Source organism: Strigops habroptila, chromosome 3 (genome assembly GCF_004027225.2).
Source record: "Strigops habroptila isolate Jane chromosome 3, bStrHab1.2.pri, whole genome shotgun sequence".
Classification (NCBI taxonomy): Eukaryota; Metazoa; Chordata; class Aves; order Psittaciformes; family Psittacidae; genus Strigops; species Strigops habroptila.
In genome coordinates, this window is record NC_044279.2 from 80,774,343 (window position 1) to 80,801,394 (window position 27,052).

Sequence of the window (27,052 nt, forward strand, 5' to 3'; positions counted from 1 at the left end):
GGTCATTAATATATTTTGGGTCATATTTAGAAGATGATCTTGCTTTGCAAGAGAATTTCTCAAAGATTTCTAGCTGTTAAACCCCAGGTTTGATTAATCCTGCGGATTATCTAAACAGAGCAGAAAAACATACCTGAACTTACCTGAAAATCTTTAAGCACCAGCCCTTTCCAGAGCCAGATGAACCACCCAAATCCAGAGATGGGAAGTGGCATCCAAAAATTTAATTTGCAGAAAGTATATCTCTGTTTTGAAGTGGTAGAAACCATGTAGTTCCCATCCCTCCCTCCTTCCAGAACAGTCATTCTGATCTGTACCTCAGGGAAGAATACTGCAAAAGCAAAAGACAGTTACCTATGCTTGATGGTAAATGAATAGAATGGCTCTACTTCTGACCTTTGAGTTCCCTTTCCCCTTTAAGTCACCCACCTGCTTTGATTAATATTGTGCTCTCAACAGAAAAGTTAATGCACTGTGATAGTTTGAAAAATCCTGTTATTTGTGGTGATAATCTTTCTGGAAAATCTAATTAGGTGATGTCCATCTTTATGTCTAATAGAAGTTTTCTTTGAAAATTCCTGCATGGTGGGAAAGAACAGCCTTTCAGACTGTTTTCTAAGCTTCTTGTTTCTATAGGAAACCCATGAGCTCATTAAGATACCGTAAATGAAGGAGAGGGGGAAGAAAAAAAAGCCAACAAAACCAACCTAGGACAGGGTGAGAAGACTGCTTCTTCATAAGGGCCATCCATTATCTTCTCTGCACACTGACTGGTCTGAGAGTCAGTTGGAGAAATGGTGGAAAATCTCTCTATCTTGAATAGAAGAGCTAAAATAGGTAACCTTTATCTTGTAGGACTTAACCATACAGAGAGGAAATATTACTGGCAGATTTTTTTTGCTAACCCCAACAGAAGGGAGGGTTTTAAGAGCCACCTGGACACTGAAAAGCCTTTCTGTGCTAGGCTTTGGTCATGCATTCTTCTTGTACACATGGCTTCTTCATGCTTGTCCTTTTGGTTCAGGTTGTCTCCCTGTTGACTTAAATAGAAGCCTGTCAAAGCCTAATTCAGTGTCTTTTTATCACTGCAGTTGTCCTGAAATCAGTTCCCAGCATTGACACGTATTTTTGCAGTTGTGCTGTTAGTAATTCCTCGTAACCAACCTCCTGTGCTTTTGGCCATTTTAATGGGGACCATATTTAAGCTGTTCCATGTAGTTTTCATCATATCATTTTTGCTTTGAGCAAGATTGCCTGTTTTAACACAGCACAGAAGAGGGTGGGGAGCCTTCTCTTCTTTGTAACTGGGCCACAGATGGCCCAGGGCATGTCACTCAAAATGGAGGTACAAACTGAGATTGCTGCTTCTTTTTGTCCCTGGTGGTTGTGTTTCAGTATTTAGTTTATCTATGTCTCTGTTCCATTCCATTATTCTCTGTTAAGAGCTTCACTGGTGTTTAACCAGCAGTAGAAAGTCTAATGTCAAGAATAAATCTTTCCTCCACTCTTTCACTCTTGAACACCTAGTTGTGCAGCTTTTCCATCACACATTGTGCCCATGGGATGGCATGATGGCAAAAGTCAACAACAGTATGGCCTCATCCCTTTTCCTCTTGGTAGTGCCTTCCTTACCAGATTCCTGTTTCCTGATGCTGTTCAATGACTTACTTCAAGGGTAAATCTATCAGTATTCTTCTATTAATAATCCTTACCAGAATGGCATATTCTACCCCTTCTTTACCTAACTAAACTAACTTGTTTTCTGCTTAGTAGTTTTGTATTCTGCATGCATTATCTTACTCTGAGAAGTACGATATCTTACTGTGAGAAGCATAAATTGTCATTATTTAGGTATATGCTAACAAACTACAAATGCTGTTAGCAATAAATAAAATTATCTAGCCCTTACAATTGTGGCCACAATACTTGATTCTTGTAATTACCTATGGCATAATTTATCAATTTAGTTCTCAGTTACATGAAGCCTGTATATATACCAGTATATATACCTGAAGTATACATACTACATAATGTTTGCTAATGTTACCCTCATTTCTATTATTGGACAAGATTAAAGAGACAGGCTGTTTGGGTTTCGTACTGACCTCTAGATTTGTTAATATTTCATTCACATCCTGTTTAATAATTCCTCCCAGGCTAGATAATCCTGTGCACAGTCTCCTTCTATACCATATGTCAGTCTTGGCATAACTCTGACCATCTGTGTTGTCCTTCCCTAGGCCTTGTACACTCTTACTGTATGTTCTTTAGGTTAAGGCAACTAAACATGGATGTGATGCTCTATTGTAAAAATTTGTATTGCTGTATTATTTCACGAAATGCTCAAAAATCCAGAATGAAAGAGCCCCTTTCCCGCTTTGATGATACCCTTTGTCAAGGCAAGACTCGATTTTGGGTTTCTCTGTCTTGATTTTGTCTCTGTTTCTTTGTCTTTCTCTGTATCAGGAGTTCTAATTTCTCTTGAAGCATTTGAGACTCTTTTTAATACTTTCTAGAACGCTGTTTGTTTCCTGGGCAGAATGATGATTGATGACAGATAGATGATGAAGTATAGTGAAATAGCAAAGTGGGAGAGAAACTGTGAGGAAAGTTGGTGTTCCTTTTGTTTACTTTCGAGCTAAAATATGTGTGCCATAGCTTGACTAAATTACCCTATAAGTAAGAGTGTGTGTATCCATGTATGTGACTGACTTAATGCTAGTGTTCTGCAGTTACCTTCATGACGTAAACACCAAGGGAAGGAGAGATTTGATGGTTGCTTGGAGGATGATAATTTCTAGTCACGAGAGGGAAATAAGCCAACATTTTTTGAGAAGAAAAATTTAGTGAGATTTATTATGCTGTTAAACCATGTCCCTGAGGAAGGAATGTCAGTGACATCATTCTCACACTATTAATTACCAAGCAGCATATATTATTTTATTATATTATTAAGGAATTGATAAGATGACTTCATATATTTTTGCTGCTTTCACCTTCCAGGATACAGTTGTATCAAACAGCAGGAGGTGGATCCTATAAGAATAAATAGAATAAATAGCTGTGAGAGCATTTTTACAGTATTCATGTTGTATAAAAAAATAGATTGATAGAGAATAAAGTGTCAGGGAAAGCTATTTTATTGCCGGAATTCTAGCTAGCTTTAGTTGGTATGCTTGTAAGTCTCAAGTCAGCGGAATTATATGGGATTCTTTTTAAGAAGCATGACTGAAAAAAGCATTTGGCCTGGATTTAAAGCATAAATTCTAGCATCAACAGTACTGCTACTCAGAAAACAGAGAAGAAAGCACAAAAATTAAGTAGCTCTGGAGAGAACAACTTGACTTAAACTGGTAGTGCTATTTGGTATGGGATGCCACCTTGTGGAAGTTTTCAGGATGTCATCTTTAATCAACTCTCCTGCAGGTCTTCCTATTTACTCTCTTCAGTCACTGTGGATAATCCTGTTTGCATAGATCAGCCTTGTTCTTTAATAGCCCCTCCATCGCCTGTTTTTTTGTGTAATCTGAACTTTCTATGTAATTAAGGAATGCGGAAATCTTACTTTGAGAGGTTAAAAGTGTGAAAAGGAGAATTTACCTTAGCTTGCCCAGTGGGCTTGGGAATCAGCGATGGTGAGGACGTGATCAGTGCAGTTACTGTGGTATAATTTTAGTACTGCACTAATATGTGTTGTCAGAAAGTTCTGAAAGGAACTATAATCACATTGTGCATTGTGGCATGCTAATACACTCTCTACAGCAGTTGGAAAGGATTTATTCCGTAGTTGTTTTCAGCAGGACATTAGAATTGCAGGAAGAAAGAGCAAATGTGGACATACCTGCCGCCTCAGCTGACATACCACTTGATTTCACATTGTAAAGGACTCTTCTCCTAATGTGTTCTTGTGTTTGGCATTTAAGTTGTATCTGCGTAGTAGTCTGCCTAGGGACAGCACAGGTGTGTTGCTAATTCACAAGACCTTTGTTGCAAACATTTCACATCAAGTGTTGAATGCTTCTTCCCTGCTTTCCACCCTGTAGAAAGGTGAAGGTACAGTAGGTGACCAGTCTTCAGAAAATCAGCAAGGTGCTTTGCTCCTAAGTTTGCCAAAATACTGTAGTGGCTACCACAAGTGAAGAATTAATCTCTCCATACCTATGGAAATATATATAGAATGTCTCATAAACTGAGACTCTCTAGAGTTCTGTTCATATTTCTGCTCTCCAGCTTTGACTCTCCTTCTGCTCTTGGTCCTTTTCCGTCTTCATGTCCATCCCATGGAGCACCAGTGGGCTTGTCACTTTCCTTATTTCCTACACTTGAAGGTAGCTCTCATCCAATGGTTAAATCAGCTGAGCCAGAGAGTGGATTCCTGAGAGATCCTCAGGCACCAAAACTGTAGCAATTCAAGGACAGAGTAGATTCAATTTAAAGCAGGAGCAATAGGATGGCTGATTCCATGAACTGCAGACAGTTTAAACCTGTGGTGATGTTCACTGGGTCCTACTGCAGATCAGGAGACTTCTGCTTTGCATTCCCCAGGGTGCTCCAAGTTCGCATTGACCTCATTCACGTACCATGAAAGGCACTGAGAAATCAAGTCAAGACTACTAGTTGGAGAAGACAGATTTGGGGGAAGAGATGAAAGTCCTGTAGCCTTTTCCTGCCACATTCATGTGTGTGTGTTTTGTACCGGTCTTTTCATAGGGATAGTAGCTGTTTAACTTCTTCCTGCTACACACATTCATGTTGCAGCTGCATCCAGATCTGCTACAGGAACCAGATGTTGTGAAATTTATTCGTGCCTAGTGATGCAAAGCTCTCCAGCTCATGCTGTGGAGTTACTGTGTTGAGTTTTGGAAGCAGAGGTGCTTCCCAGCTTCCTTACAAGAATGCTGAAAATTTCCTCTATGTTTCCCAATGCATATGCTTGTGAGTTTTAGATAGTTGTAGGGGTTTTTTTTTCAGATTGCTGAACTAATGCTTAGGAGCAAAGAGGCCTGGAAGTAACCACCAATGTAGTATAGTTAATCTCCATCTCTTATTCTCTGTCTCTTCCTACACAACCATATATTTTTATGCTTTGCATGATGTTAGTTCTTGTGAACTTGGTACATTGGGAAATGCTTTATTCTGCCTCCCATAGGAATGCCTGTGAGCATCCTGCATAAGGTCTACTCCTGTTCTCAATTCTTCACCAAACTGGTGAATCTCCCTAGATGCAAAGCAGTTTCAAAAGCTTCAAGCAAACTAGGAAGGAGGCTCAGAGGGGACAGAAGGAGTCACAGGGGAAGTAAAACAGAATAATGCTGCGTATGTTTATGAAAATGTAAGCCTAACTCATAGATAAGGTGACATAAATGCAAGAAGACGCTATTCTAGTTTTTCTTTCTGTTCTGTGAAGCAGACAGGAGTAATGGGTTTAAACTTAAACAGGAGAAGTTCAGGTTAGACATAAGGAAGAAGTCCTTTACTGTGAGGCTGATGAGGCACTGGAACAGGTTGCCTAAGGAAGTTGTGAATGCTCCATCCCTGGCAGTGTTCCGGGGCAGCTTGGACAGGGCCTTGGGCGACGCATGGCAGGGGCGTTGGAACTAGATGTTCTTAAGGCTCTTTCCAACCCAAACCATTCTATGATTCTATGAAAACTAGGCCAGTTTGTACCCTGAACTATCTGCCCTGCTGGTAAAATCAGCTCAGGCAGAGAGGGGGTATTTGCCAAAATGGTGAGGTCTGTTACTCTTCATCATGCCAGAATAGTGCTCATCACAAGGCAGAACTGAACCCTATTTTAGTGCAGGTACTGCTCTCTGACCTTGAGTTTCCATTTGAGTAAAAGTTGTAAGTTTATGCAAGCACAATGGGGTGGCCTGGTGTGGCAAACCTACTAGATGGCAGGAACTTTTGTTACTCTTGTTTCTCACTCTTGACCTGTGATCACCAGCAGCTTTGGGATACCACTGTGAGTAATGGTGAGGTACTGTTTTAGTTTTCACTTGCAGTGGTCCAAGTAAATTGGAGCAAAACACTCTGAGGTGGGTGGGATGGCGCTGTTCTCCCATCACCCTCCCAGTGAAGTTGATGTGAATTTACCTAGACTTGTGCGAGGTATTTGACACTGTCCTGCACATCATCCTTGTCTCTAAATTGGAGAAGTGTGGATTTGACAGACGGACTGCTTGGGATAAGGAACTGGCTGGATGGTTGCACTCAGAGAGCTGTGGTCAACAGCTTGATGTTCAAGTGGAGTCCAGTGACGAATGGTGTCCCTCAGGGGTTGGTACTGGGACTGATCCTGTTCAACAGCTTTGTCAGCAACATTGACAGTGGGATTGAGTGCACTGTCAGCAAATCCTCACTACGCCAAGCTGTGTGGTGCAGTCAACATGCTGGAGAGAAGGGATGCCATCCAGAGGGACCTTGGCAGGCTCAAGGCTGTGGGCCAGCTGGCTGTGGGCCAGCACAAACCTCATGAAGCTCAACAAGGCCAAGTGCAAGGTCCTAAACCTGGGTCAGGGCAATCCTAAGCACAACTACAAGATGGGCAGAGAAGCAATTCAGAGCAGCCCTGCAGAGAAGGACTTGGGGGTGTTGGTTGATGAGAAAGTGAACATGAGCTGGCCATGTGTACTTGCAGCCCAGAAAACCAGCCGTGTGCTGGGCTGCATCAAAAGGACCGTGGCCAGCAGGTCAAGAGGGGTGATCCTGCCCCTCTACTCTGTTCTCATGAGACCCCTCCTGGACTAGTGCATCCAGCTCTGGGGCCCTCAACACAAGAGAGACGTGGACCTGCTTGAGCAAGTCCAGGGGAGGGCCACATTGATGATCAGAGGGCTGGAGCACCTCTCCTGTGGAAACAGGCTGGGAGAGTTGGGCTTGTTCAGCCTGGAGAAGAGAAGGCTCCAGGGAGAACTTATAGCAGCTTTTCAGTACCTGAAGAGGCCTACAAGAAATTTGGAGAGGGTTTTTTGACAAGGGCACATAGTAACAGGACAAGGGGGAATGGTTTTAAACTGAAAGAGGGTAGATTTAGATTAGACATTGGGAAAATATTCTTTACTATGAGCGTGGTGAGACACTGGCGCAGGTTGCCTAGAGAAGTTGTGGCTGCCGCATCCCTGTCAGTGTTCAAGGCCAGGCTGGATGAGGCTTTGAGCAACCTGGTCTAGTGGAAGGTACCTCTGCCTATGGCAGGGCAGTTGGAACTAGATGATGCCTTCCAACTCTGACCATTCTATGATTCTATGAATTTCTCCTCTGACTAGAGGCTAGATTTGTCAGGAGACTGTAATAGTAGCTCACAAATTTCATGAAAGTGCAGCTAACTCCTGCTATTGGTTTCACTGCCAGCAATCACAGATCAGATGGGAAATCATATAACAGCCATTTTGAGCAAGTACTACCACGTGGCCAGCTTTTAGGCCCCGTGTAGTGCAACGCTCGCCCCTTTTCCTGAAGACAGGCCCTGTGATTTAGGGTAGGAAACCTTATTTCTTTAACCAAACATGGTATTGTTAAGAGTGAGAATCAAAGTGAATTTGATTGAGCAGCTTTGCATTTCTTTCAGGTTCTCTCACTGACAGAGAGTAGCAGAAGTTGATCTTCCTGTAGATAATAAACCTAGAAATCTGATTTTTGAGACATTTAACACTGATAATCAACAGTAAAGCTGTTGAGAATTCATAATAAAATCAAACCTGGTCACTGAGATTGGGCATTTTATGACAAATATTTATTGAAATGATACTACGAATCATAATTATCTCCAGGATAATTCCTTGCCTGTCCTAGGATGAGGAAATATGGAGCTGGATACTCTGAGACATTGTAGATGATTGCAGAAATAAGTTAACTGGAACATTCTTTCAAATAATGTTTTTTTATCTTTCTACAGAAAAATTGAATTGGGTTGGGCTGTTGGGTGCTCGGTGGGTAGCCCTGGTTTCATGTGCCGAGTCTTTAAAAAGAGAATTCTGCCATCCATTGGCTTTTGAACAGATTTATAAGTGTAGGTGACATGACCAAGTCTAAGTAAAACCACTTAGTTTGCCTTTGTTTCATCACCAAGCCAGTGAGAGCACTACTGCAGAACAGTTACCTGAGAATTTGCTTGCGAAATTCTTTCAGAGTGTGGGGGAGGACCCAGTTCCATTTATTTTAATGGTAAAACCTTTCTTTTGTTTATATTTTTGCAGTTATGTGGCTGTGGACTGCTGGGTGTGGGCATCTGGCTCTCAGTGTCGCAAGGAAACTTCGCCACATTTTCTCCTAGCTTCCCATCGCTTTCAGCTGCCAACCTAGTCATTGCCATCGGCACAGTCATCATGGTGACTGGCTTTCTGGGCTGCCTGGGTGCTATCAAGGAAAACAAGTGCCTCCTGTTGAGCGTAAGACATCAATACTTCTTTTCACTAAGACCTGTGACTGTTGCTTTGTTATTTTATTTGAATGACCAGCGCAAAATAGTCTTGTGGATCACTGTAATGTTGCCCTTGGCTTTCAGTCTTCTGTATGCTTGCAGTGTGACATCCCACAGCTTTGGTCACAGTGGTGTAACTGGTTATTAGCAAGTGTACCCTTGTTACTATATGCCGTAATGTATTAGATAGCAAAGCAAATTACTGCTGTCAGTTACCTCTGAATGGTTAAACATGAACTGTAGGGTCAACCTGGATAACCCTTCTGGAAATGTCTGGTAGAAGAGTCGACTGAAAAATCTTAAGTGCAGTTGCTTTTGGATGCCACTCAAAGCCTCTCATGGTTATTTTCTACTTTGCTTTTATTTAAAGCCATTGTCAGAGGTAGGTGAAAACCATCTGACCCAAAGTTAAGAAGTCATGGTCTCTGCCAGGGCTTACCAATAGGAAAAAAAAAACAACCCAGTCTGATCCTTGGCAGTCTTTGTCCAGCACTGAAGCACAGAGGTTGGGAACTGCTCTCAGAAAACACGGTGTGGGTCACTCCTCTTGCATAAATGCAGGAGGCTTCATCATGCTTTTTCTCACCCCAAGGAGAGAGGTATTGTGGCAGAAAGTGAGAGGACTTTCAAAGTAGACAGCTTCCAATTCAGTCACAGCTTATAAATCACAGGTGCTGCAACATAAAAGAGCATGTGAGTTTTCCTTGTGTAAAAGTCTCCCTTACATGGTGTTGTGAAACAGGTAGGGAGCATTCCTTAGACCACCTCAGAGAATTAAACAGGAGGACAAATTGGAACCTGTTTTTTTGCTATCTGCTGCTTGGTTTTCTATGTTGTACATAGAGGAAAGCAAACAGAGAATAGTAATGTTGTTTATCCACCCAAACTGTAATTTTGGTTTGGTTTTTTTAAGAGGGTTTATATTTGTCATGGTTTAAGCCCAGCTAGCAGCTAAGTACCATGCAGACACTCACTCATTTCTCCTCTCACAGTGGGATGGGGAGGAGAATTGGAAAAAAGTTAAAAACCTGTGCATTGAGACAAGGACAGTTTAATAATTTAAATAAAGTAAAATATAGTATTAATACTATTATGACATTATCATCATCATCATCATCATATAGACAAAGGACAGCCCCCCCAAACAAAAACCCCAAGTGACGCACAGTACAATTGCTTACCACTCAGTGACTGATGCCCAGCTTGTTCCCAAGCAGCAATTGGCCCCTTCCAGCTAACTTCCCCCCAGTTTATACGCTGAGCATGACATTTTATGGTATGGAATAGCCCTTTGGCTAGTTTGGGTCAGCTGTCCTAGCTCTGTTCCCTCCTGGTTTCTTGTGCCCCTCCTCACTGGCAGAGCATGAGAGACTGAAAAGTCCTTGACCAGGATAAGTGCTACTGAGCAACAACTAAAACATCGTGTGTTATCAGCATTGTTCCCAGACTGAAGCCAAAACACAGCACTGCACCAGCTATTAGGAAGAAAATTAACTCTATCCCAGCCAAAACCAGGACAATATTCTTACAAGGTTCTGCAAAACTCTTTTTATGCTATCATGACTATCACAGGTTTCCAGTCGGAGAGTGTGCTGCACTGCATATTACATCTCCCCCAGTGTCTGTGTGGAGGATGCCATACTTACGTGGCAGTCCACTAGTACATAAAGGCAACTAGTGGGCATGAAGAATAGTGAGAAACTACTGAAGCTCACACTTGGGATGCCCCTGCAGAGGTACTTCAGCCACAGAGAGTTGGGAATAGAAGATCTGAGTAATATAAAAACTATTCCAACAGGCAACTAAGTACCTGTGGTTAAAGCCTACCTGAGGCACATCACATTGATCTTTGTGGTAATGGGTTTAGCATCTGTTCTGTAGTCTGCATGAAGGAAATCGACTATCAGGGCTGTGTGCTCTGACAGCAGTCAAAAAAAAGCATTGCTGAAACTTGCAAACCAGAAGTAAGACCAAACCTAAGACTTAGAGAATGCAAGTGAGCTTTGTCATTGATGGTGAGACCTACAGAAGTTTTAGTGGCAATATAGTATCAATATGCCTGAATAGTTTGAAATCAAACTTGCATGGTTTTTGGCAGTAGAGGAAAGGTTTAGAGTACAAGGCCAATAGTCTTCAGAGTTCCTAGCAGCCCCAGGTTTGCTCTCTAGTTGGCAAGTATGTATACGCTATCTGTTTTTTCTTTGTTCTAGTTTTTCATCATTTTGCTGATAATTCTCCTGGCAGAGCTGATACTACTCATTTTGTTCTTTGTTTATATGGACAAGGTAAGCAAATATGCCATATAGATTAATTATCTGTACTAGCATGTAAACCAGATTCAGTTTGTTTTCGTTTGATAGACGTATGTGGGTTCTCCTTGCTCTTCACTTTGGGGAAGGTTTAACCTGGGCTGTTCTCCGTAAGCTGCTTCTGCAGGGGGAGAAGGAAGTGATGAAGAGGGCAAACAGGAGAGAAGAACCCTCTAGCTTTACAATTTCTTCCCTGAAATAAAACCACAGTCCAGGGCCTCCTTTTTAGTCTTCTCCTAAAAGCTAAGATAGATAGTCTTCAACATAGCTGTGTGATGTCTCTGCAAGAGGCTCATCATCTTGTGGACCTGAGTTGTGAGACGTCCTACTTAAGACCTTGTTAGCTCCTTGGGGCCAATGCTGGAACAGGACTGGAGGAGAGAGGCCTGGAATATTCATAGGTTATTCCAGATGCCACCAGCTCTCTCATTTGGCTGGTCAGTCCTAAAGAGTTTGACAGGGATCAAGAGGCAGCTTTTCATAAGCCCATCTGTAGGAATCTGTTATCTAGTAGATAACTAGACTAAGTTAAGTAGGAAAAACCGGCTGGCCTGTCTGATAGGCAAGACTGGAAGAATGCTTGGGGAACTGGAGAACTCTGCTAAACACAAGACAGAGCCTTACAGTATGAGCATGTCCAGACTGATTTTAAAACTGAACTACTACCAGAGTTGTATCTCTTCCCAGATTGTCATGATGCCTGCCACTTTCACGGAGCTAGGCCGAACTTATGATTTCGAATGGGATGTCAAACAGGGATGAAACAGATCTTGCAATATAGTTGACCTTTATGGCAGGACCCATAATCCTTTTGCTGCTGCCAGCTCACTGCTGTCAGAGCCATCCTGCATCCAGGACTCCAGGCTCAGACTGAAATTTATACAAGAAATGGGACATCCCAGATCTGCTGCTAAGCATTCCAACTTTCTCAACTACAGAAAGAAGAGCACTTCTTTGTGCTCTGTGAATATTCCAGAGTTTGAAAATCATAAATTCTACAAGCCTATCCCCACAAGGAGAGCAATAATAATATTCTTTTTCAATTGATTTTGTATTGGCCATTTACTATAGCCTGCCTGAACTTGTGCAAGGGATAACTATGTTAAGCTTGAGAGGCTGGGACTCTGGTTTTATGATGTCAGCAAATTAAAGTAGGCCATAGGTTGCAGGCAGGAGAGGCTGCTGTGAAGTGTTGCCAACAGCTATCTCTAGCAAAATTGATCTCAGCAGATTTCTGCTGATGGCTCTTCAGTTAGTTTGGATTAGGTGATGACTGTATGGCGGTCTCTTAGTAGAGGGGAAGCTATTTGGTCTCTTATCTCATGAGAATTAATCCAGTATTCTGCAATCTGAGGGAGAAACTAGGACTTGGCTGGTGCTGAAAGGTCCCACTGGCTTGTGAGAGTCTGGAAGCTATGATGGAGCTCTTCTACCCATATTAAGTTTGTGGTGAGAGAAAGTGAGAGAGATACATTCTATATGCAAGTCTGTACCATTTGGTCCTTTCACTGCAATGCATTGACTTTCTGTATGTTTTACATCATGCAGGTCAGTGAAAGTGCAAAGAAAGATTTGAAGGAAGGTATGAAGCTATACAATTCAGAAAATAATGTTGGACTGAAAAATGCATGGAATATCATTCAAGCAGAGGTAACATATTTTCTCAATTAAAAAAACAAAAAACAAACAAACAAAACCCTCACACAACAAACAAACAAAAAAACCCAAAACCCCAAAACAAAAAACCCCCACAAACAAACAAAAACCAACCAACCAAACGAAAAAACAAAACCGAAAAACCCCCACACAAAACCAAAACTAAAAACAAACAAAAAGAAACAAAGAAGCAAAGAAAAAAACACAATTTGGCCAGAAAGGTTTCTGCGGTCTGTTGACTTTGGCATTTGTGCCAAGTCTAAAAGATGGCTAAATCAGGCTCTGATTTCTGTTTTTGCACTCTTGAGCATCCAGGGAGTACGGTGAAATCCAGGATCAAAGTGTGCTCTGTAAGATGAAAGATCCTTACCTCTCTCTGAGATTCTCTGTGCAAATCACAAGCACAGGGATGATCTGAAACAGAGAAGTAGCAAAATCTGCATAGGTATACCTGCAGCCTTGGTAGCTTAGGCTTTTGCTGTTCAGCACTTGTGGCCAGATTACCTAATGTTTTGGAGTTTGGGTTCATTTATCTGTGACAAGAAGGCTAACATACCTTGGGCATGGGACCGTTTTGGTTTTTGGGGTTTTTTTTAAATGTTGTTAAGTATTTGATTTTAGTGATATCTGAGCACAAAGCACTTTAACATACAAAACTGTCGTGGCAGTCCTTTTGAAAATATACAGCAGTTTAGTGGAAGTAAAAATTTGCAGTTGTGCATGATTCACAAATCGTGCTACTTAATTTATGAATCCTTATTTTTGCCATAGATGAAATGCTGTGGTGTGAATGACTTCACGGATTGGTACCCAGTGCTGGGAGAAAACACTGTCCCAGACCGATGTTGTACGGAAAACTCTCAAGACTGTGGACGGAACTCTACCGAATTGGTGTGGAAAACGGTAAGGCTTGTTTTTGCCCAGGTCAAGGGTTAGGGAGGCATGGGAAGGAAGAAAATGGGAGGCATGGGAAGGAAGAAAATAGAATGCATGTGAAAGAAAATGTGACCTTGGGATTTCAATTTTCTTCTTTCATCATTTCAGGGATGTTATGAGAGAGTTATGACCTGGTTCGATGAGAATAAGCATGTCCTTGGTTCAATCGGGATGTGCATCCTTATAATGCAGGTAATACTGGTATGATGTTTGTCAACATGCCTTTGATTTGCCATCAGCAGTGTTGATTCTGTTGTGTGAAAAGTGGTACTCAATCACTTTGAGTTTGATCATGATTTCAGAAATGACAGATTTCTTTTATGAGTTCATGTAAGGCCATCTACTCAGAAAGGAGGCAGATCAGTCAGTCCCACAAAGAAGGCATGCTACAGTGGGGTTTTGCTTACCTGCCTTTTGACTTCAGAGCACCACTTTGGGCTTCCCATGTTTAGCCATTTGTTACACTGTCCCTTAGGGAACTGGGGTTTTTTTAAATTTGGAAGCAAGTTCTAGAAGTTGCCAAAATTAGTAAAGTCATAGCCACTGAGTAGGTTAATGTGTTTTAAAGAAGAAATGCAGAAGTATCATCATAATCTGTTAAGGTTTTGGGGTTCCTGTATCACTGTTGTGCTTTGGGGGGAGAATACCTGAATCTGATATTTCAGTTACATTTCAATTATCTGGCTAAACAAGCACAAGTTTTTGGGTAAAAAGGAAGAGTGACTCGTATGTGTATTCTGAAAAATCATTGCACATATGACAGAGAGCCCTGAGAGCTTTTTGCCTCCATCTGTGCTCTGACAGATGTATCTCCAGACATCACCATGTGCCTGAACAACATACATCCAAGTTTACTGATCAGGGTTGAAACTTGAGAAATATGACTAATGTAGAATGACTTTCAAAACTACAGCTGGACAATGAGCACAGGTCAGCAGTGAAGATTTGGCAGCCTCACCGTACTGAAGCCTTTACTGTTTGTTTTCCTTCAGATTCTTGGCATGGCCTTCTCCATGACACTCTTCCAGCAGATTCACAGGACTGGCAAAAAATATGATGCCTAAAGCCTCTGAAGCATTATCACATCAACCCGTCATCAAGCCTTCTGTCTCATCATAAAAATGAACAAAAGGAATGACAGAGTATCAAGCCTAGCCCTGCTGAAGGAATCCATCCCATTGACTGATCTACTTTGTTGTTATTTGTCCAGTTATTATCACAACTTGTTGACTCATTTTTGTCTTTCACATTTGCCATTTATTTGCCAAAGAGGGGGGAAACTCCCCAAAACAATGGATTTTCTACACAAAATCATAAACCTGTTCTAAGAATGGTTCTTAACATTAAGAAAATGTTTTGCTCTACTAATCCATGCTGTATGTGCAGAAATTATGTGTGTTCAAGGCAGAATTCTTCAAAGTCTTCCATTAAGTTTTCAACCCTCCTGTCTAATTTACTGGAAGACTCAGAAAAGCCACTCTAACTGAGAGTCCTAGGAATTGGAGCTGCTTTGCTTTGCAGCTTCTTGTACCTTATGGTGTATACTTTTTTATTATGATAATGATGATGATTATTATTATGATGGATATAGCTTAGAATTTAGTAGCCTGACTTATAACTTCTTACTGGGTTTGGTTTTACACATTTATTGTACATTAATTTGGGAATCACTGTGCGATCTCTAGAGGGCATGTTTTTTCAAAGTTGACAGTTGGTGCGAGCACATAAATACATAACTTTTTTCAAGTCCATGGGGAGGCATCATCTACCTTTTACCAAGGTCTTGATGTCCTTACTGTAACAAAGGAACCACCTTTGTTACATCCTCAGGTGGAATGCAATGCCTTCCCTTTGGACCAAGTGGTGAACTTCCTACTCCTGTAAGGCAAAGTTCCAATGCCTTTACTCACCCAAAGCAGTGTCTGGCTGCTTTGATATCGTACTACTATGAAAGCTAAAAGTACTAAGCAAGTTACTGCTCCCTGACATGAAGGAAAGAGATTGCAGTCTGGCCTACTGGCTAGTTGGAATCAGACTTCACAATTGCGATGCCTGTTTCAAAAAGTTTGCCCAAGGCATGGCATGCTGCTGGATATGAGGGAAGGGGATGGCAGTTTGATGGCAACATTGTCATGCCATGCCCTTCATTGAAGGGGTCTCCTCAGGCAGATGACAGCTGTCTCCCTGAGCTGGAAAAGATGGTTTGATTAAAGGTGACCAGATGATGCAGGAAAAGGGCAATTTCCAAAACAGCACTCAGAGGTAGTATGTGTCATCACACCTTCAGTACAGAACTGGTTTTTGCTGATGGATTGCCAAGTCCATCCAGTGGTACAGTGCAGAGTTCACTGCAATGCATACTTTTACCAACATTCCTGTTAGAAAACTTAAACATATATTTCTGTAGTTTTAATGCTGCTTCATTGCAGGCAGCCCCCATTTTACCCTTTATTCCAGGTTTTTGATGTTTTGTGAAGGAAGGAAAGGCTCAGAGGATGTTCTGATTTAACTCCAGTCAGGGCTCACTGCTGCTCTGAAAAAAACCACTGCTTTTTGTATTAGCAGCAGTCAGAAGTGACCTTCAGAGGTTACCTCATCCAGTGTCACTCTCAAAGGGTTACTGTCATCTATGTGAAATGGGGCTTACAATGGCATTATTGGGCTGAGTTTCAGAACCTGTAGAGGATGGAGATTTTGTGCCTTTCAGAGCCATAACATGTCAAACTACTCCTCTGGTAAACAAGTTTCTTTTAATGTCCAGTCTGAATATTATTTATACTTTAAACTCTTAAAAGATATCATTTGCGTTGTGTCATTCAGCCTATCTTTTCCTTGTGGGCTGAAACAGCTGTTTCATATCTGGGAGTTTTTAGTCCCATTTATTTTTCTGGTAGATCCTGCGTGCATCTTGCAGCAACCGTGTTTTGTGTGGCCTATGTGTCACTTTCTTAAGTTCCTGTGAAATCAGTGTGACAGGAAGGAGTGTGAATATGTGGGAGACAGAGATTAATTTGAAGATTACTATTCTTAGAGCATGGCCCTTGCCCATATGAGCACAATGCCCAAAGTTTCACAGGGCTGTTTCCCACTGAAGCAGACAATGCCATATGGGTTCAGCTATTTCAATTGGATTGCCTTTAAAAGAATCAGGAAAGAAGCAGAGGGAAAGCACAGAAACTGAATCCAGTTTTACTTGCATTCTAACAAAAATTGGGACCAGGAGCATCTGAGCCCCACTGGAGATGGATGTTCCATGTTGAAGAAGAGGCTCTGATGCCCACTGTACTTGCTGCTACGTGTAAGACTGTATCTGAAGTTGCTAAGATGCATTCCCATTTTTGCAAGAAAAGACAGGACAATTTTCATCTGATGGCTCCACTGCATTCTCTCTTTGGGCAGAGGTGCTTTGCTTTCTCTAGCTTTCTCTGGTGTTCAAAAAGAGCAGGGTGCAGGCCTGAACAGGAGCATCATCTCTGTCCTTTTCGGTCGCACAGTGGTACCTGCCACATCTTAAATTTTAATCTGCAGTCAGTTTTTGTACAAAAAATGGTAAAAATATATTAGTGAAATTAATAAGGAAATAAAAAATGTTTGAGTAACTCAGAGATGAATTGTGTAGTTGCAAACTCAGCTACTTTGCCTTCCATCCAAACTTATTTTTCTAGAATGCTTCATTCCATTTCATGATCTAGTAGCATAGATCCTGAAATCTTTTTTTAATGACTACTTTTGCTATTTTAAGCACAGTATTAAGTGAGATAGTTACACAAGCTTCATGTGTTCATCTCCATGAAGCCACCTACAGGAAGGAAGTCATGAGCAGGGCTAATTTGTGTCTCTACCTGACTCTCTGATGTGGGAGGTGATGACAGACATCCTGAAAGGAGCAGAAAAGTAATGCCATTTTCCAGGTGACAAACAACAGCCCTGGAAAGTGTGAGTCTGTGTCAGTTTGTCAGAGAAGGCACTAACTGTCCTGTAAACTGGTCAAAGGGAGCTTGCTTTGGCTCATGTATGTATGCACTTTTTTTGCTTATGCTAGTGGGTGGCTGTCTGTGTGTTTTCCCCAAATGTCACGCTGATTATTTAAATATAAGTTTTTAGCATGTTTTTAAATAAAAACAGATACTGAGTAAAAGTATTTTTAATATACACAACTATTGATTTGTATAAATGCATACCTCTCTGTATCTCTAATTCATGAAAGCACAGTTCAAATGTCTGGAAGTGCTGTTTCTCTGAGTGTTCCTTCGGACTGTAGCATACCCACTGTCTCACTGTGCTTCATGCTTGGAAGCTACAGCAGAACGTAAGCAGAGACATAGTAGGAGAACAGCTTGAAGAAGCTCTATTTGAAAGCTGTCGAAGTGATAGCAGTGAGTTCTGTTCCCTCCTGATGGTACCAAGACTGTTAGTTATAGGAAGCCCAGGTGGAGGGCACCCAAAAGAAGTGCCCATAGCTAAGCAGCATGTGAGGTGATAAAAACAATGGCATAAATGTCTCCAGGATGACAGAAGATGCCTTGTATATGTCATGCATTGAGTTCCTGGACTGTTGTCATGTTAGGCCAACTCTCCTATCCTGGGTCCACCCCCCCATTTGTATGCATGGGATGATAATACAATCATCTCACACATAGGAGGGGTGCAAGCAGAGGGCAAAGTAACTGATCCTCATGGTCTTTTGGGGGCAATGTCAAGCGTAGAGAAGGCAAAGAGGAAAATGATGTTTTCCCAGCAGATGGTTCTTGGGAGCAATATGGAATAGGGAACACGTAATTCTGATGTAACTTCTGTTCCATAGAGTTAAGCAGCCTCATCCTGTAGCTGGCATGGGGAAGCCTGGAGATATTTGCCTATGGGATAGCTATCTGTTGTGCAGTAGATAGTAGACACTAAGAAACAACACGCCATTCCCGCCAGGTGGTGTTTGCACCAGTGTTTCTTCTATGCAATACTTACATTCGCCTTTATATAAAAGATTTTTACTAGGATAATATAAAAATAAAGGATTTTTTAAAAGGTGCCTCTTTGAGCTTATTTCTTTCCTAACTCCAACTACCACCAAAACCAAAAGGGAACAAAAAGCATTCTGAAAGGTGACTCACAGAGATCTATTCCAGCTCCACTGCAGTTGAAGTCCAGAGCTCTTGAAGCTTTTGCATCTCTGAAAAGATACCCCCAAATATCCTCTCTCATCCTTATTCAGAACAATAATAAAACAGAAATCAGTGTGAAAGATCCCCAAAGATCAGAAAATTGTGCTTGAGAGCCTGGTAATATAGGCAAGTGTTTGCAAATATCCCAGAGAATATAGAATAGTTGAAGAGAGGATAAAGTATTAGAGAGCTTGAAAGACATGCAGAGGACACTGTTTCAGAGCAACAGCGAAAATTTATTAAGCACTGAGATAGAGAAAGACCACAGAATAGCTCTCCAGATGCCACGAAAGTAGAAGATGGTCTGAAAAATCCCTGGATAAAACAATGGAGCCAAGCCGAAGCCAACAAAGCAACAGAGAGTCTGAAGGATATTCAGGAACATAAAGTAGCCTCAAGAAAAGAAAGCCTGTAAGTACCCAAGGAAACAAAATGTATCAGTGTCTAAGAGGCCAAGAAAGAAACAGACAAGGCAAAAGGCACCCCAAAGAATACCAAAGAGACTCGGTGATAACAACAAAGTATCAGAGATACTAAGGGAGCTCCAGAGTACACAGTAGTACCAAAGGCAGCCTCAGAAAAGACCAAAAAAACAAAGGCAGAAAGCTTGAAAGTGCCCCGAAAAATAGCATCAAAGAAGGGAAAATGAGCTAAAATCTTTAAAAGACTCGGAGGACCCACAGTAGCCTCAAAGATGCAAAGAAACTTCTAGAAAGCCTGAAATAACCATAGTGAATGCACCAGAGACCTTGACAATAACAAGAAAGTAGCAGAGATTCTGAAAGAACACTAGGACAGTATGCATGCAGCTGCTAAAAAAGGAGAAAGGATAAAGAGCAACAGAGAATAGCCTTGGAGGAGGGAAGAAAGAAGCACGGAGGCTAAAATAGTCCCAGGAGAAAGAAGAGTAGCTGCTGAGATGCGACAAACCAGAACGAGAGGCCAAAACACATCCAGAAAACCCAGTTGAACTTCAGAAAGGGTAGAGGGGGACAGATGATGACAGCAGAAAGACTGAAAGTGCTCCAAAGTCACCTCAGTGAGAGGAATGAACAGACCAAAAGCCTGAAAAGCAGCCACAGCAGCTTTGGAGAGGCAAAGGAAATGGAGAGGTTGAGAGGGTCTCAGAGTACAGAGATATGTTGCAGAGCCTGAGAGACTAGAAAAGAGCCTGAAAGAACCTCTGAGATGATGTAGTCTCAGAGGTGGTAAGAAAATAGCATAAAGCCTGCAAATATGAAGGATAAGAAAGACTAGCCTCAGAAAGGTGAAAAAAGTAGTCAAGACACCCAGAACATAGAGTAGCCTTGGAGAGGTGAAAAAAAATGGCAGACAGAAAGAATGCTGAGAATGCAGAGAGCACTCACAGAGACCAAGAAAGAAGAAACATTGAGTTCAATGAGAACAGATGGTATGACTGGAGAGCCACAAAAGCAGGAGCCAAACTAGAATAACCACACTGTATGTACAGTATGTAGGGCAGTGAAGAAACAAGCAGATAGGCTCAGAAAGCCTCTGAAGACAAGCAGAGTAGCTATCTGAGAGAGAGACCAATAGGCAGGAGTTTGAGGTGGGTTGAGAGGAGAGAGGAAGGAGCCTGTGGCAAGGCATGACCATGTCTCTTGACCTGTGGTCTTTGATAAAAAAGGTATTAAACACTATTGGCTCTAGTATTGATCTCCAGGAAATGCAAATAAATAAACTCACTACTAGTTAGTTTGACCAGCTGACCGCAACTCTTCAAGCCCAATAGTCCAGACAGTTATCCTGTCTTACCCATTTATCCAAACCGTACCTCAGCCGTTTTCTATGGGGAACTGTGGTAAAGAGCTTGCTTAAGTCCAGGTGAACAACACTCACTGCTCTCCGCTCATTCGCATGAATAGTTTTCTCACTGTAGAAAGCTATGAGGGTGGATGGGCATAAGTTGCCCTAGGTAAATCTGAGCTGTCTTTTCCCAACCAGTTTCTTATCCTTCATACAACTGGAAGTAGTTTTTGTGAGGAATTACTCTGCAATCTTCCAGGGGCACAGTAGGCTGACGAACCTGTAGTTCTTGGGGAGCTCTTTCTTGCCTTTAGGGGGAGATGGCTGGGGGGGTGTGTGTGCTATACGCCTCTTCAAATGATCAGGAACCTCCCCTGCTCACTACAACCTCTCAAAGATGAGAGCAGCTTTGTAGTGACTCTCGTCAGCTGGACCCATGGACTGTTGCTTTCCATGCTCCTCACTAGTTTCAACTCCAGCTGAGCTTTGGGCTTTGCAGATTCCACCTGCTTATTTCTCTAAAGCAGTTCAGCCCCACTTCTGCTTCCCCTTTGCACTGTCAATCTCATGTCAGGAGTTCTCTGTTCATCCATACTGGCCTTCTGACAGGCCTGGTAGACTTCCCACACATAAAATGCCCCTTTCTTGTGCTTTGAGAAGGTTGTAGTTGGAGACTGACCACTGTCCTGAACCCCTCTGCCCTCCAGGGCAACTCCCATGGATACTGTCTACCAGTTTCCCTCAACAAGCCAAAGCTGCTTTCCTCATGTCCAGGGCTGTAATCCTGCTACATGTCTCACTCACAGCTGGGTGGACCTTGGACCTACATCCCAGCCATGTTGGCTGTCCTGCCCCTGTGTCAGAGAGCAGAGAGGGCTAGCTGCTCCTGCACGGAAGGCTAATCAGGAGTGGGATGCGGTAACAAGTCAAGCACAAGCAGCGACCTCACCAAGAAGGAGCCAAGGTGCAGAACTGCAAGTCTGGGTCAGGATGAGGACCAAAAACAGTGGGTCACATGCAGCACAACAATCCCCCGGCAAGCCCACAGTGACAAGGCAGATCCAAGGTCACCCAGGAAGCTGAACCAGGGGGCCTGGGTCAAAGTCCGGACTGTGCAGGTACAAGCCACAGACAGAGCTGCTGCACAGCTGCGATGTAGCACAGGCTGGAGCCAGCAGCACGGCTTCCTTATGCTTCAAAACACTCCCAGTGGAAAAGAGGGACACGCTCTTGCTGCTAGCTTTCTTTCCTACAGCTCTTATCAGCAAAGGAGCTGGACTTGGGCTCAGCCACCTAAACTCTAACTTAGCCAACTGAATTCCTAGAAGAGGGATATGCTCCAGGCCCTAATATGCTGACCCCATCTCCTTCTTCTCCTGACTGGACCCTGGACAGACCGTGACCCGACTACCTTGCCTTGCCTGGGAAAGTCAGCGGACCCTGTTGTCAGCACCTCTCTGCCCTCCCTGTACAGCAGGAGCGCTGTGGGGGTGTGCCCTTTGTTCAACCCCAGCTCCTGCTCTGTCCCCCGCTGCAGATCTCCAACAGAAGCGTGTGTGCCTGTTTCAGCAGGCACTTCCTGCTCCCTGTGCCTTCCCTTCTCTTCAGGCTTTGGGCACCATCCCCTGAGGGCTCAAGCCCTCCAAGCTAGGCTGGAAAGTCAGTTGGAAAACATCCTCTCACCCACCCCTGTGTGGCATCCTGTGTCTCCCCAGCATTCCCTGTTCCTAAAAGAAGGGGCGCATGCTCATAAAAGCCAAAGTTCTGTCTGCAACACTGTCTGTGCAGCTGGTGCTAACCCATAGGTTTGGTGCCCTCCTACCCAAGCCTTTCCTCTGCACTGGCACGACCAAGGAGAACAGCACCTGGGCTCCAGCACCCTGTAGCCAGTCTTGGTTTGTTACGGTCTCTCACTGGTGCTCTCAGGGACGAGCAGGGCAGGGGTAACAGCCCGAAGTCCAAACATGTCTCAGTGCTCTCTGAACAGCCCCAGTCCAACCTTCCTGCAAGCAAAGATCCTGTGAGGTAGCAAGCAAGGTCAGTCAGTAGATGGGTGCTCTTACGTGCTGTAGAAGGAAGTCTCCAACAGTGTCACACACCATTTCCTCTCAGTGCTGGTCCAGATGTGGTTCAGATTCAGCTGGCTATGATGCATTTCTTGACAATTCATAACACCAGTGTTGTCCTGTGATAAACAGTGGGGTGATGCAGTGAGTGGATTAGACCAGATGCTGGGATACATGTATGTACACACATCTGAGGATGGGATCATGTCGTAGCTGTAATGGGAGCCTGACTGGTTGGACAGCAATGAGACTCTGGAGGGGTTCTTTTCTCACTTTATGGCAGGTTGACCCCCACCCACAGCTAAGCACCCCGCAGTATCTCACTCACTCCCCCACCATCAACTCCAGCATTATGGGGAGAGCAAAAGTGAGAAAACTCACGAGTTGAGATAAGTATAGTTCAGTAAGTGAACAAAAGAGGAAGGTGGGGATTGGTGAGAAGTAATGCAAAGACAATCACTCACCACCTCCCACAAGCACACCAATGCCCAGCCAGTCTCTGAGCAATGACTACCTTCCCCAGATACCTCTCCCCCAGTTTTTATTGTCAAGCATGATGTTATATGGCATATAATATCCGTTTGGTGAGTTTGTGTCAGCTGTCCTGCTTGTGTCCCCTACAAATTCTTGCATACCTCCAACCTACTCACTGGGCGGCGGAGCTGAGTGGGAAGAAGAGAAAGGCTTAATACTGTGCAAGCACTGCTCAGTGATAGCCAAAACACAGGTGTGTTATCAAGACTGTTTTAGTCACAAATCCAAAACACAGCATCGTATAGGCTGCTGCAAAGAAAATGAACTATCCCAGCCAGACCCCAGTACACTCTTATATGTCACTTGAGTGTTAGTAGAAAGAGACACCATGAGGATACACAGAGATGTGGGTGGGATGTAATTTTGCCTCTTCTTCCTATTGATGAATATCCTATCCTGACTTCCCAGACTCCACAGTTTGCAGTGTCGGATTTTCTCTAATCACCTCAGTCTTGCTCACTACATTCCCCATACACAAAAGAAACTACTGACATTTGCTTCTGCTGCCCAATGTAACTGGGCACAAAAGTGTTCTGCAAATGCTTTTCTCTCCTCAGAGGCAGACTTAGCCCAGCACAGGGAGCAAAGATGCAGAGGCATCACAGAAAAGCCATTCCCTACATGAGTGTTATTCACTAGGAGGTGAGGTGGACAGGAATGCCATCTCCCATCATTGAACAAGGTTGCAAGTAATCCTTGTATCCTTTTCTAGGTTGCAATGAATGGTAGCAGCAGAGTGCATCAGGCTATAGGAAAGTCTCTTTATATGTAGAACTAACGCTTATTTTGAAATCTTAGGTTGATGGAGTCTAGTGCAGGCATGATAGGTAGATTGGAACACGGAATGACTATGCATAGTATACACACTGTAAGGGAAGTAGGGTTACGAGCAAAGTTTAGTCGTTAGAACAATGCACAGGGAGCAGCAGGGTCAGTGAGAACCAGCTCCATTCAGCTGTTTGTGTCATACTTGAGAAACTACACTGGTTCTGGCAGACTTACTGGGTTTGAGGTTATCTTGTCCTCTGACTATCTGTGTTTTGGCTGTTTGGCTTAGGCCTTAACGTCATGCTGCAGTTAGTGATACACAGTTGTGTTAGCCTAGAAAAGGTAGGAGTCCAAAATGAGTGCAGGTACCACAGTGTTCCGGTTCCTCTGGGAATTGCTATATCCTCTAGAGAAAAACAAACCAAAAAACCTCTTCCAGCTTAATGTCAGCTGAAGATTTGGTAACTTCCTGGACTCCTCCTCCCTTCAAAAAAGAAGAGAGGCTGAGATGCTGGAGTTCAGCCTATGCATAAAAAGTGACAGAAAGACAACTGAAAATTTTAAGCAACCAAGTAATGGTAAAGTATTGGGTAGGAGACAACTGGGGAAAAAAAGGATACTTAAGAATATGAAAGAAAAGTGGAAAGGGACAAAGAACTCTCTTGGTTGTGGGCTGTGTTTTCCATGATTAAGGGGTAGAACAAATACTTCTGGGGACCATGGCTTTCAGTCAGTACCACCAAAAAAAAAAAAACCATCAAAAAAATGAGATGTTCCCAGACCTTTTTGATTTCACAGAGATTGCAGAATAGGCATAATTGGGGAAAGCACAGCAGGAAGAGGACTAAAAGAGTATCTTCTAGAAAACAAGGATGTGGGAGAGTTGGGTTAAGAAAGATCACCATACACATATAACAGCTCCTTGAACAACAAATCAAGATGATGTAGACTTTCAAGGAAAGAATGCATAATGATTGCTTCTACAGCTTCCTCCACATCTCAAGACCAATGCCCGTTTGAGTTGGACAGCCATTGCCTCCAGATGTCGTGCTTTGTAGTAAGCAGACTATTTCCTCATTCACTTCTCTTGCCTCTGGGCAACTGTATTTTTGTGTGTACAAGTTTGTGGATACCACAGGCTTCACATGCATTCCACAATTTCTTTTCTGCTCTGCCCATCACAAAAATCTTGAAGTTTTCTGCAAAGTGGCAAAACACTGACAATATTCCCCATGGCACAGTCATTGTATTGTTTTGGCGGGGTTTTTTTGCACAAAATGTTTATAATGTATTCCTTCTTTGGTTGTTCTGTTTGTTTTCTGCTTACTTTCAGTTAATGCCAGCAGAATTCTATTTCATTATCGTTTACATTATCACTCAATTGCATGAATGCATCATTACATTATTAAAAATTAATCTACTATGAAATGTCAAATACTAAAGAATCACAATTTTTCCCTCTAAGAGAATGTATAACGGCAGTTTATCTTTCTTGTCTTATCCTAGTTGATGCATTCAAGGGCAGAGAGTAGATATTCAGAGGGACATAGACAAGCTGGAGGAATGAGCTCAGAGGAACCTTATGAAACTGAATAAAGACAAAAGCAAAGTTCTTCACCTTGGAAGAAGTAGCCCCTGACAAAAATACAGGTTAGGAAATGACTAGATGGTGAGGAGCTCTTCTCAATCATAATCCCGGTGGATGGAAAGCTGGATGTGAGCCAGCAGCGTGCCCTGGCGGCAGCGTAGGCCAACTGCATCCTTGGCTGTAAGATAGCAGCACCCTAGCCAGTAGCTCAAAGGAGAGGATTACCAGCATTTGTTAAACCCCTTCTAGAATACTGCATCCAGTTTTGGACCCATCAGTACAAGAAAGGCACTGATGAACTGAAGCAAGTTCAGCAGATGACCCTCAAGACAGCCAGGAGGATGGAACACTTGCCCTGTGAGGAGAAACTGGTGGACCTGGACTTGTTTAGCCTGAAGAGGAGAAGTCTTGAGTGGGAGGAGTTAACTGCAATCTTCCAATACCTACAGAGGCTATCAAGAAGACCATGCCAGGCACTTCACAGTGGTGCATGGTGGTAGGACAAGAGACAGAAGACTTGAGCTTGTAATGAGAGGTGCCAAATGGATATCACAGAATCATAGAATGGTTAGGGCTGGAAGGGATCATCTAGTTCCAACCCCCCTGCCATAGGCAGAGGTACCTTCCAGTAGATCAAGTTGCTCAAAGCCCCATCCAACCTGGCCTTGAACACTGACAGGGATGCGGCAGCCACAACTTCTCTAGGCAACCTGCGCCAGTGTCTCACCACGCTCATAGTAAAGAATATTTTCCCAATGTCTAATCTAAATCTACCCTCTTTCAGTTTAAAACCATTCCCCCTTGTCCTGTTACTATGTGCCCTTGTCAAAAAATCCCTCTCCAAATTTCTTGTAGGCCTCTTCAGGTACTGAAAAGCTGCTATAAGTTCTCCCTGGAGCCTTCTCTTCTCCAGGCTGAACAAGCCCAACTCTCCCAGCCTGTTTCCACAGGAGAGGTGCTCCAGCCCTCTGATCATCAATGTGGCCCTCCTCTGGACTTGCTCAAGCAGGTCCACGTCTCTCCTGTGTTGGGGGCCCCAGAGCTGGATGCACTAGTCCAGGAGGGGTCTCACGAGAACAGAGTAGAGGGACAGGATCACCTCTCTTGACCTGCTGGCCACGGTCCTTTTGATGCAGCCCAGCACACGGCTGGTTTTCTGGGCTGCAAGTACACATTGCCAGCTCATGTTCACTTTCTCATCAACCAACACCCCCAAGTCCTTCTCTGCAGGGCTGCTCTGAATTGCTTCTCTGCCCATCCTGTAGTTGTGCTTAGGATTGCCCTGACCCAGGTGTAGGACCTTGCACTTGGCCTTGTTGAGCTTCATGAGGTTTGTGCTGGCCCACAGCCAGCTGGCCCACAGCCTTGAGCCTGCCAAGGTCCCTCTGGATGGCATCCCTTCTCTCCAGCATGTCGACTGCACCACACAGCTTGGTGTGGTGAGGACTTGCTGAGAGTGCACTCAATCCCACTGTCAATGTTGCTGACAAAGCTGTTGAACAGGATCAGTCCCAGTACCAACCCCTGAGGGACACCATTTGTCACTGGTCTCCACTTGAACATCAAGCTGTTGATCACAGCTCTCTGAGTGCAACCAGCCAGCCAGTTCCTTATCCACTGAGTGGTCCATCTGTCAAATGCATGCCTCTTCATTTAGAGACAAGGATGCTGTGCAGGACAGTGTCAAATGCCTCGCACACGTCCCGGTAAATGACATCAGTCACTCTTATCTACCAATGCTGTGGCCCCACTGTAGAAGGCCACCAGATTTTTCAGAACTCAAAACCACTGTGTGGCACAGAGCAGTGAGGGGTGCTGCACCAGAGCATCTCACCGCGAAAACGCTA

General features: G+C 43.3%; 1 protein-coding gene across 9 annotated transcripts in view; it reads left to right on the forward strand.

Annotated features, from left to right (window-relative positions):
* Positions 1–18,349, forward strand: part of TSPAN9 (tetraspanin 9) — a 167,655-nt gene extending 149,306 nt beyond the window's left edge. For all 9 annotated transcript variants that reach the window (XM_030479538.1, XM_030479540.1, XM_030479539.1 and 6 more), the window contains 6 exons: positions 8,199–8,390; positions 10,633–10,707; positions 12,280–12,381; positions 13,159–13,290; positions 13,432–13,515; positions 14,316–18,349. In XM_030479538.1, the coding sequence (XP_030335398.1) occupies positions 8,199–8,390; positions 10,633–10,707; positions 12,280–12,381; positions 13,159–13,290; positions 13,432–13,515; positions 14,316–14,387 (657 nt within the window). In that variant the 3' untranslated portion in view covers positions 14,388–18,349. The remainder of the gene's footprint in view (positions 1–8,198; positions 8,391–10,632; positions 10,708–12,279; positions 12,382–13,158; positions 13,291–13,431; positions 13,516–14,315) is intronic.
* Positions 18,350–27,052: the final 8,703 nt, after the last annotated feature.